The sequence below is a fragment of the Dreissena polymorpha genome, chromosome 11 (genome assembly GCF_020536995.1).
Source record: "Dreissena polymorpha isolate Duluth1 chromosome 11, UMN_Dpol_1.0, whole genome shotgun sequence".
NCBI lineage: Eukaryota > Metazoa > Mollusca > Bivalvia > Myida > Dreissenidae > Dreissena > Dreissena polymorpha.
Genome location: NC_068365.1, coordinates 12,473,659 through 12,486,086, shown reverse-complemented (window position 1 = coordinate 12,486,086; position 12,428 = coordinate 12,473,659). Strand labels below are relative to the sequence as shown.

The 12,428-nt window shown below is 36.4% G+C and overlaps 1 protein-coding gene across 7 annotated transcripts in view; it reads right to left on the bottom strand.

Annotated features, from left to right (window-relative positions):
* Window positions 1–12,428, bottom strand: part of LOC127850951 (kinesin-like protein KIF25) — a 40,795-nt gene that overhangs the window by 6,631 nt on the left and 21,736 nt on the right. The window contains exons 12-14 of one of the 7 annotated variants that reach the window (XM_052384349.1): window positions 11,873–11,911; window positions 2,894–2,956; window positions 2,363–2,395 (exon numbers count right to left, since the gene is read on the bottom strand). The exons of 1 other annotated variant lie outside the window; for it this stretch is intronic. In XM_052384349.1, the coding sequence (XP_052240309.1) occupies window positions 2,363–2,395; window positions 2,894–2,956; window positions 11,873–11,911 (135 nt within the window). Of the gene's footprint in view, window positions 1–2,362; window positions 2,396–2,893; window positions 2,957–3,765; window positions 3,793–11,872; window positions 11,912–12,428 lie in introns of all 7 variants that reach the window. 5 more of the 7 variants (XM_052384350.1, XM_052384353.1, XM_052384355.1 and 2 more) reach the window with 5 other exon arrangements.

Genomic DNA, 12,428 nt, shown 5'->3' with positions numbered 1-12,428 from the left:
ATGGAAATGTTAAAGGACAAATGGGTTATTGTTATTGTGGAAGCGGACCCAACATGTTTGTACCACTCTAATAGAATTAAAATTGTGCTGCACTAAGCGAAGGATGAAATTATTTGAAAGGGTGAAATGGGATAGGAACAAATAAGTATTTTCATAACAAGAGGGCCTGAAAAGCCCAAAGTTGCTCACCTGAGATAACAAGATATTATTGGGACAAATCTTCTGACCAAGTTTCACGAAGATCGGAAAATAAATGTGGCCTCTAGAGTGTTAACAATGTTTTACTTATAATAGCCATATAAAGAAAAATGCCACGCCCCCTGGCAGCCATTTTTTTTAACCAACCGGCATCATTTTTGAACTGGTCCAAGATATTATCGGGATGAATCTTCTGACCAAGTTTCATGAAGATCGGACAGTAAATGTGGCCTCTAGAGTGTTAACAAGATTTTACTTTAGCCATATAAGGAAAAATGCCCCGCCCCTTGGAAGCCATTTGTTCAAGCAAACATAATTATTTTCGAACTCATCCAAGATATCATTGAGACCAATCTTCTGACCAAATTTCATGAAGATTGGACAATAAATGTGGCCTCTAGAGTGTTAACAAGGTTTTACTATAGCCATACATAGCCATATAAGGAAAAATGCCCCGCCCCTGGTGGCCATGTTTTTAAAGCAACCAAAGCCATTTTCAAACTCATCCAAGATATCATTGGGAAAAATCTTCTGACCAAGTTTCATAATGATCGGAAAATAAATGTGACCTCTAGAGTGTTAACAAGGTTTTACTATAGCCATATAAGGAAAATAGCCCCGCCCCCGTGGTGGCCATGTTTTCAACCAACCGGCATCATTTTTTTTATTCATCCAAGATATTATTGGGATGAATCTTCTGACCGAGTTTCATGAAGATCGGACTATAAATGTGGCCTCTAGAGTGTTAACAAGATTTTACTATAGCCTTATAAAGCCATATAAGGAAAAATGCCCCGCCCCTTGGCGGCCATGTTTATCAAGCAAACGTAATCATTTTCAAACTCATCCAAGATATCATTAATACAAATCTTCTGATCATATTTCATCAAGATTGGACAAAAAATGTGGCCTCTAGAGTGTTAACAAGGTTTTACTACATAGCCTTATAAGGAAAAATGCCTCGTGAAGTTTAAAGTTTCATGAAGATTGGACAAAAATGACGATTGTGGCCTCTAGAGGGTTAACAAGATCTTCTGAGCAAGTTTCATGAAGATTGGAAAATTAACGTGGCCTCTAGAGTGTTAACAAGGTTTTACTCAAGCCATATAAGGAAAAATGCCCCCTGGCGGCCATGTTTTTCAACCAACCGGCATCATTTTCAAACTCATCCAATATATTATTGGAATGAATCTTCTGACCAAGTTTTATGAAGATCAGACAATAAATGTGGCCTCTAGAGTGTTAACAAGATTTTAAGGTAGCCATATAAGAAAAAATGCCCGCCCCTTGGAAGCCATGTTTTTCGAGCAAATGTAACCATTTTCAGACTCATCCAAGATGTCATTGAAAACAATCTTCTGACCAAATTTCATGAAGATTGGACAATAAATGTGGCCTCTAGAGCGTTAACAAGGCAAATGTTGACGCTGCACAAAGGACAAGGGACAAAAAGCGATCACAAAAAAAGTGCTGTAACTGTACATGCAGAAAACCCAGGGAGTATAATGTTGACCCAACTCTGTGATCTTGACCTTCAAAGTTAGGAAAACAAAGTGTTATTTATTTAAAGAAGAACATAAATCTTAATGTACTGTTTTGATGTATGAATTTTCATTACAATCATGTTTCTACAAATTTGTCTGCTTTGCACAAGAAAGTAAAACAAGGGCAGACTCCATTAATGTACGTTTCATCCGCATCTCCTGTCAAAGTCAATCTTTTAACATTCAGAAATTGCACAATCAAGAAAAACCTTGACAATGTGATTTTGTGACATACTCATGCCTTTTCTTTTTATGACCTTTGAGACAAATTAAAGCTTAGTTCATGAAAGTTTATAGGAAATGTGGAACAAACACAAAATGGATGCTCAAACATTTAATCTAAAATTTTGACCTTGTGGTTGCATGAGTGACTAATGCCTTTTGCCCATTGTTTCCATGACCTAAGGAAAGTATCATGAAAATCTTCAAATGGTATTGGAAATATTGAGCATGCACAAAAGTATTACAGACTTACAGACAAACTGAAACAAATAAAAAATAACATCCCAATCAATGAACTCCAATCATGCTTTGCAGCTAGAGATTAACAAGGCTGCATGTAATAACGACAAGTAAAAAGCAACAATAATTCGTTGCTGGCAAACAACTTCCCATACTACCTGTTGATGGGCGGCCCATTATGACTGGAGTTCCTACAATAATGGTAACAAAAGTGTGACTTAAAAAAAACTTATCTTAATCTTACAAAAACAGACATTAAAAATTCCCTCAATTATAAATAGACCCAACTTACTTGTGTCTTCAAAATAAACTCACACAAAATCATGTCTTAATTTCTTTTTCTCTGGTCAAAATTGCAGAACACAATAAAGCATCAATTATTTTAAAAACTAATATAATTTGTTTGGTAAATAATTTAACAAATATATTAGGACTTTTATATTAGTTATACGGTCAAGAATTCTTTAACAAATTAAGTACACATTTTGCATTACAATTCATATTTTGCAAAACAATATTGTAAACATTTCTATGGAAAACATTGGTTTTAAAAATAAACATATTTAGTTTTTGCAAACACACATTAATGATATTGTTAAATAAGTCTAGGATGCAACAAAACACTGTAAAACTGGGATAACTGGACTTTGTTAAGTCTGGTGGGTGGGGTAATGTGAACCGTATTTCACCGAGGGCAATGTTGGCCAGCAAGGCTGCTCGCACTGCATACGGAATGAGACTGCCTGGGTAGTCTGCAGGTGATAGTGAAACATAAAGTCTAAAACATTTGTACCCACATGTCGTATAAACTACATGGGCAGTGAAACAATGCATAAAGTCTAAAACATTTGTACCCACATGCCGTATAAACTACATGGGCAGCAGGTGATAGTGAAACAATGCATAAAGTCTAAAACATTTGTACCCACATGTCGTATAAACTACATGGGCAGTTGTCTGGGAAAATGAGGTTTAATGCATTTGCGTTAATTGTCGTCCCAGATTAGCCTGTGAAGTCCGCACAGGCTAATCAGGGATGACACTTTCCACTTGTATTATATTGTTCGTTTGAAGAAAGTCTCTTTTTAGAAAGAATGCAGTCTGCACAGGCTAATCAGGGACTACACTTTCTGCAGATGCATTAAACCTCCTTTTCACAGAGCATGGCCCATATATATAGTAAAGATATCATGCAACACAGGTAAACAAGTTGACCCAAGCTGCAGTAGGGTTCAATTCATTGGAACCTTCACGTTTCCAATAAAATCTTCACCAGGTTTAAGGTTAAAGGTTAAAAGTGCGGTTTATGGTCTGCTTCGATAACGTATGCATCTTCAGCCTACTTTGACATTAGCCCCCCCGATCACTGGGATTTAAGTCGTCCATTTACATATGGCTCACAAGGCAGCCACGGCACATTGACTTAGTTCCCTCACAGGTACCCATTTATACACCTGGGTGGAGATGAGCAAGCGTGGGATTAATTATTTGCTCAGAAAAATCCAGTGCCCTGAGCAGGATTCGAACCAGGGACCTTCCGATCCCTAGACCAGCATCTTACCACTAGACCACTGTCCCCACCAGGTTTCTATAAATGAATCAGCTTAAAATTATACATCACCAAAATGCATATTCAGAGAGCTATCTTGAAAGTAACCATGCTGTTGAAAACCACTAAAAGAAAGCAAAATAGTATAATAAAGCTATCATATTCACAAATGTAACAAGCGGGCCTGAAAGGCCCAAAGTCGCTCACCTGAGATAAAAAGAAATTACCTGTGTTTGCAGCCCAAGTTATCAATGGAACAAATGTTCTAACCAAGTATCATGAAGAATGAACAACAAATGGCCCCTTGGCGGCCATGTTTTTTTAACAGACCTGAACCATTTTTTAACTCTTCCAAGATGTCCAAATTTCATGAAGATTGGGAAAACAAATGTGTCTTCTAGACTGTTCACATGTTGTCACTATATACATATAAAGAAAACTGCCCCACTCCCTGGTGGCCATGTTTTTTCACTGATCACGACCATTTTCAAACTCGTCCGAGACATCCACATAACTAATGTTTTGACAAAATTTCATGATGATTAGGCAAAACATGTGACTTCTAGAGTGTTCACAAGCTTTTTTACTATATAAATATAAGGAAAAAGACCTGGCGGCCATGTTTTTTTACTGATCCAAACCATTATCGAACTCAACTGTCCTATCCAGGTGTGGTAGTGCGCTCTCCTTCGCTTACGCAAATGAACCAGTCACAGGACAGTTACAAGTTATGTAACTTTGTAAGCACTTTATGTAATGCGGAAATATTTATTTGACAAACTCTTATTTCCGGTCAGGATGAATATACTGACTGGTTGTAATTCAATTAACTAAAGGCGTTCAGTTAGGGACGCCTAAATACACTCAAAGAATTTATTTATAAGTAAAAATCAAGGCAGCTTTAACAACAAGAGCACCGCCTTGCGGGTGCAGACCGCTCATCTATTTTCTTTTTAAAGGTGAAGGGACTCTCATTTTCAATCACAAAGGAGGGAGGGGTGGAGTGAAGAGGGGTGTATAGTGTGGGGGTGTGGACATTTATTACATTTTCTTCCAATAATGCGAAAAAAATAAAAAAAAATAAAAAATCGGGGGGGGGGGGGGGAATGGGGGGGGGATTCTTGGGTGCGATGGTTGGAAGGTATTTCAAACATAAAATAATAAAAATAAATATTTGTGTTTTTTAACCATTTCAAAAAAAAAAAAATTGGGGGGGGGGGGGGGGTAGGGGGGGGTAAGGTGTGAGATGATCATAGGGGGGGGGGGGGATTCGGGGGGGGGGGAGGGGGGCACGGGGATGGTTTGGGTGGAGTCTATTGTGGTATGTCAGGCAAGAGTAGTTTTGTCAAAGTATCAATCAAATCTAATCATAAATAAAGAAGTTATGGCAATTTTAGCAAAATTTAATCATTTGACCTTGAGAGTCAAGGTCATTCAAAGGTCAAGGTAAAATTCAACTTGCCAGGTACAGTAGCCTCATGATAGCATGAAAGTATTTGAAGTTTGAAAGCAATAGCCTTGATAATTAAGAAGCAAAGTGGATCGAAACACAAAATTTAACCATATATTCAAAGTTACTAAGTCAAAAAAGGGCCATAATTCCATAAAAATGACATCCAGAGTTATGCAACTTGTCCATTTACTGTTCCCTTATGATAGTTCGCGAGTGTTCCAAGTACAAAAGCAATATCTATGATACTTTAGGGGTAAAGTGGACCAAAACACAAAACTTAACCACATTTTCAATTTTCTAAGTATAAAGGGCCCATAATTCCGTCCAAATGCCAGTCAGAGTTACATAACTTTGCCTGCACAGTTCCCTTATGATAGTTAATAAGTGTTGCAAGTATGAAAGCAATAGCTTTGATACTGTAGGAATAAAGTGGACCTAAACACAAAACTTAACCAAATTTTCAATTTTTTAAGTATAAAAAGGGCACATAATTCTGTCAAAATGCCAGTCAGAGTTACATTACTTTGCCTGCACAGTCCCCTTATGATAGTTAGTAAGTGTTGCAAGTATGAAAGCAATAGCTTTGATACTTAAGGAATAAAATGGACCTAAACACAAAACTTAACCAAAATTTTCAATTTTCTAAGTATAAAAAGGGCACATAATTCTGTCAAAATGCACCCCAGAGTTATCTAACATTGCCTGCCCAGTCCCCTCATGATATTAAGTAAGTGTACCAAGTTTGAATGCAATAGCATTGATACTTTCTGAGAAAAGTTGACCTAAACGCAAAACTTAACCAAAATTTTCAATTTTCTAAGTATAAAAAGGGCACATAATTCTGTCAAAATGCACGCCAGAGTTATCTAACTTTGCCTGCCCAGTCCCCTCATGATAGTAAGTAAGTGTACCAAGTTTGAATGCAATAGCATTGATACTTTCTGAGAAAAGTGGACCTAAACGCAAAACTTAACCGGACGCCGACGCCAAGGTGATGACAATAGCTCATATTTTTTTTTCAAAAAATAGATGAGCTAAAAATAACTAATTTTTATTCCAAGAACTCAGAAAATGAAGAACAATGACAGAAAATTAAGAACAGGTACAAGCCAAGTCTAAAGAATCTAAGTATCGTTACAAAGATGAACAACATACAGCAAATACCTTAATGAATGTAAAAAGAAGTTCAAAATCTGTAAAAAAAAACCTGATATAAATATAAGTTACTGTTAGTCTAGAAAGTGCTTCAAAAATCTAGTTTACAAAATAGGTTTAATTTAATCTAAAGAACAATATTTATGGAGATTAGGAAACTTCAGTGAATCAAATGTAAAAATAAGAAAAATTTACTACAGTTATTGAAATAGAATAGAGTCTTTCTAATTTAGAAAATGCCAAATAAAAATAATCTAAATAATAAGAATAATTTAGAAAATAATGCCCAAATGTCTTGATGCTGGTGTTAAAAATATTTAAAAGTTTAATTATTTCAAAATTCCAACCTTTTTCAAGAGCTGTTAACTTTTCAAGAAAGCATCAAGAGGTGTTTAAATCAGCCCAAACAGCTTATTTTATACAGTTCAGAAGAGATCAATGGCAGAGTAGTCAATTTTTCTCTCAGAACAGTGCATTTATCAATGATCAATATCTTCCCAAATTCCAGAGCAGAACTAAAAATAGATTACTGAGCAAGGTTAAACAAGGGAGATAAATACTGCATAAATACTGCAATACTACAGGAAACCAATGTTCTGACCAAATTTCATGAAGATTGAGCAAACTAGAAAGTTAACAAGATTTTACTATAGCCATATATAGCCAAATAAGGAAAAATGCCCCGCCCCTTGGCAGTCATGTTTTTCAAGCCAAGGTTACCATTTTTTAACTCATCCAAGATATCATTGTGACAAATCATTTGAGCAAGTTTCATGAAGATCGGAAAATAAATGTGGCCTCTAGAGTGTTAACAAGGTTTTACCATAGCCATATAAGGAAAAATTCCCCGCCCCCTGGCGGCCATGTTTTTCAACCAACGGACACCATTTTCGAACTCCTCCAAGATATCATTGGGATGAATCTTCTGACCAAGTTTTATGAGGATCAGACAATAAATGTGGCCTCTAGAGTGTTAACAAGATTTTGCTATAGCCATGTATAGCCATAAAAGGAAAAATGCCCCGCCCCTTGGCAGCCATGTTTTTCAAGCAAACGTAACCATTTTCAAACTCATCCAAGATATTATTGAAACCAATCTTCTGAGCAAGTTTCATGAAGATTGGACAATAAATGTGGCCTCTAGAGAGTGAACAAGGCAAATGTTGACGTCGCACAACGGACGATGGACAACGGACAAAAGGCGATCACAAAAGCTCACCATGAGCACGTTGTGCTCGGGTGAGCTAAAAACTATAAAGTTTATATTATGCTTATGGCACTATTTAAGACTTTTCTAGGGAGATAAGACCATCCCTATGCTCGTTTAAGCAACAACAAATTGATCTGTTGTTAGAAGGAAATGGCTCCAAATATTTTATTCTATTTTCAATACAGAGGTAAGAAAAAAGTGCAGAATATTTAACAAGTGTACATATTGTTCCTGCCAAATGCATACAGCTAACTTAATGCTGAAATGTGTAATAATAACTGTTTTAACGAAAAATAAATGGTTTAAATCTTAAAATATTTTAGCTTTACCAAATAAATTATTAGAAACTAGAGGGCCTGCAAGGCCCAAAGTCGCTCACCTGAGATACAAACGAACGGACCTGTTCTCTGTGCAGCCCAAGATACCATTAAAATAAACGTTCTGACCAAGATTCCAAGATTGTACTTAAAATGTGACTTTAAGAGGGTTAACAAGGTTTTACTACAGCTATATAAGGAAAAAAGTCGCACACCCTGGCGACCAAGCTTTTCCAACACAGCGGAACTATTTTCAAACTTATCCTAGATTCCATTACAAGTATATAGTTCTCACCAAGTTCAATTAAGACTGAACTATAAATGTGACTTTTAGATTGTTAACAAGGGTTTACTTTAGCCATATAATGAAAAATGCTCCACCCTTTAGCAGCCATGTTTTTCAACAAACCAGAACCATTTTCAAACTCATACAAGATATAATTAGAACATAAGTTCATACCAGGTTTCATGAAGATTGGACAATAAATATGATTATTTACCGTATAAAACAAGGTTTTTTCCATAGCAATATACGTAAAAATGCCCCAACCTCTGGTGGCCATGTTTTTTAACCAACCGGAACCATTTTCAAACTCATCAAAGATGTCATTGGGACTAATCTTCTGACAAATTTTCGCGAAGATCGCACAATAAATGTGGCATCTAGAGTATAAACAAGGTTTTACTAAAGCCATATAAGGAAAAATGCCCTACCCCCGGGCAGCCTTGTTTTTCAACCAACCAGAACCATTTTTGAACTCGTCCAAGATAGCATTGGTACAAATCTTCTGACAAAGTTTCATGAAGATCGGACATGAGCATGGTGTTTGTAATTAAAAAAAGGGCGGTGCCAACTAAAATCCTTGCATAAATGTGGCCTCTAGACTTAACAAGACAAATGTTGGCGCTGCACAACACACCATGGAAGACAGACAAAAGGCGATCACAAAAGCTCACCATGACCACATTCTGCTCAGGTGAGCTATAAAAACAATATCTTTGCTTTTTGAGAATCAGATGTGGGAAAAAATGAAACATGCAGACTGTACAAAAAATATAATTAATTTTATATCTCTTTACAAATTTAATGTGACAAAATTTTAACAAGCATCTCAGCGCCCTCACACTACTTTGGGGGAAGGGGTCCGCAGCCCTTAGGAGGGGGAATTTTCTCGACGTTTCCCTTTTTGGGGGATTTTTTTACTTACTCTCTCATTATTACATTTGTACATGTTTGCACTATATTAATTGCATTTTTTAATAATTTAGTATGTTTGAAAAGATTAAATTGAAATAGAATTGAGATATAATAATCATGAGACACATCTTTCTATTAAAAAAAAAAAAAATTTTTTTTTTTTTTTTAGGGGGAATTTTTCCCCCCAAAAGGGGAAAAAGTATACTTTTCAGGTGGGGGACTGCAGCCAAAATTTGGCGGCAGATTTGATAGATTGAGGGCCCTGCATCGAATTAATTGGTTGTGTTTAATTGTGTAAAGTTGTATATAGTCAATATACAGAAATATTAATGAACAAGTTGCAACAAACTCAAGTTAAAAGGTCAGTGTAACAAATTTATTATCTTTACAGACATCTTGAACCTAATGTGGGGTTTGTCTTACGCATGTTAACAACTAATGAATAGTCATCATAAAACATGAAGGAACACAGCATGTTGACAGCAACATCTTTCAGTACATGTGACCTTGTTATTCAGGCAAGGAGCCTGAACTGTGTTGACGTACTTCCTTTCTCCAAAGAGCTGTACATTTGTAATGGTTTTTACAAATTAATTTGTTATCAAATGCACATGTTTTATTTCTATTGATTTCCGCTCATTATAAGGATTTAACTATGTGCCCACTGGGAGTAAGCAACATGTTATTAACCCTTTGCATGCTGGGAAATTTGTCGTCTGCTGAAATGTCTTCTGCTGAATTTCTAAAATTAGCATTTTCTTCGATTTTTTTTCCAAGAATACTATCAGAATAGCAAACAGTTTGGATCCAGATGAGACGCCACGTTATGTGGCATCTCATCTGGATCTAAACTGTTTGCAAAGGCCTTCAAAATTCGGTTCCCGCACTGAAAGGGTTAAATGTCACCAGGCTTGTCCAGCTTTTGACCTTGCCACTTTATGGCAGCACCTTGTACCTTTCGAGGTCCTTTATCTTTCCCTATAGATCAACTATATTACTTTCAGGCTTAACAATCATTTTTTGTATGTCTAAACTACATCTGACCATATCCAGGGATAACAAGTGTCTGTTCAGGTTTTATGCTGTTTGCTGCTCATCAGTAACTAATATAGCCTTTAAAACTTGAATATAATAAGAAAGGTATTCAATTAAATGTCATTTTCTAAGAGACTACAAATGTGTCAAAAAATGTATCTAAGTTGTTAAGGGTTAAGCCTGGCTTTTTCAGGGCAAGGCTCAATTCTAATCCAGATATCAGAAGCAGAGAGCACATGTTAGATTTGAACACATGAGAATAAGTCGTGCACTTATTAACAGATGCTAGTGGTTGAATCACATTAAGTGACATGAAATTTGCATTTTGGTTCTTTTATTAATTGTTGTTGTCAAAAAATCATGCATAAACTTTCAACTTTAATACACACAAACAGTCAACAAGTTCATCTGTAAGAAATTTGATAAAATGACAATGTCTTCTGCATGAGAAAAACCAGTTATGATGTTAGTACAATAGCTCAGTAAACGGATTCTAATTTTGTAGAAAATACCTGCTTCTAGCCCTAGCGTTCATATGCAGGCATAATATCTATAAAAAGACTCCATGTCAAATTATACATGCAATTTGTTTAACTGCATGCAAGCATGGTAATCACGACATTAAATAATGCATGTCTTGGCCACATTTTTAACCTCAGAGCATAAATTCACATCATAAAACTTTCCCTTCACTCTGATGGAGCTAAGACGTTACTGTAAAAACTACACCTGGCACAGACAGAGTAGGACCTACAACAGTACTGTATAAACTACACCTAGCACAGACAGAGCTAAAACGTTACTGTATAAACTACACCTGGCACAGACAGAGCTACAACGTTACTGTATAAACTACACCTGGCACAGACAGAGCTACAACGTTACTGTATAAACTACACCTGGCACAGACAGAGCTACAACGTTACTGTATAAACTACACCTGGCACAGACAGAGCTACAACGTTACTGTATAAACTACACCTGGCACAGACAGAGCTACAACGTTACTGTATAAACTACACCTGGCACAGACAGAGTAGGACCTAAAACAGTACTGTTTAAACTACACCTAGCACAGACAGAGCTACAACGTTACTGTATAAACTACACCTGGCACAGACAGAGTGTATAAACTACACCCGGCACAGACAGAGTGTATAAACTACACCTGGCACAGACAGAGTGTATAAACTACACCTGGCACAGACAGAGCTACATCGGTACTGTATAAACTACACCAGGCACAGACAGAGTGTATAAACTACACCTGGCACAGACAGAGCTACAACGGTACTGTATAAACTACACCTGGCACAGACAGAGTGTATAAACTACACCTGGCACAGACATAGCTGTATAAACTACACCTGGCACTGACAGAGTGTATAAACTACACCTGGCACAGACAGAGTAGTATTTGTGGAGGACTAATTGAGTTCCTCTGGGAAAACGGAGCTTAATGCATGCACGTAAAGTCTTGTCCTAGATAAGCCTTTGCAGTCTACACAGGCTTAACAGGTACAAATGTTTATTTCTAAACAGGATTTTTTGCTAAAAAAGAGACTTCCTTTAAACAAAAAATACCATTTAAGTGGAAAGTATAATCAAAGATTAGCTTTTGCTTATCTGGAATGACACTTTAAGCGCATGCATAAAGCCCAGTTTTCCTTCGGCATGGCTAAATTGTATTCACCACAGCGTTCTTAATGACACTACCTATTCAGTTTCAGGTAACTTGGTACAAAACTTACACTGTGTCTGAATCAGCATATGTTTGAAACTTTCAGGAACTAAAAAATGATAGATGAAAGAAAATTAACATACAGTGACCTTTGTTTCACAATTTTTATCATGCATGTCTGTGTGTAATAATTCTGACAGATGCAAATGATCAGAATAAGACTTATTCTAAATTAAAACAGAGACATGTCTTTTGCAATTTTATACATAGGATAATCACAACTTCATATTATTAGATACAATTATCATGCATGGAAGTTTGAATCTTGTACGTAAAGTGTTGCATACGTCAGTGCTTTTTGTGATGGAAAGACATATGTTAATGCTTTTGCCACACCCATGGCTCGACATTTCCAGTGCACAGGAATGTGTGAATCATGAAAGTGTCTTGACCATCTACACTTGATCTTAATGAAATACTTCGAGTTACAATTTTATCAATTAAACAAGGGACAAAATTGTCACAAAACCAGGTTTTCAATTTGAAAAAAAAAGGCTGATTAAGGGAGACAATTCAAAATGTGCATTGTTACCACTCTTGTGTAAAATTCAATCTATTTTTACTAG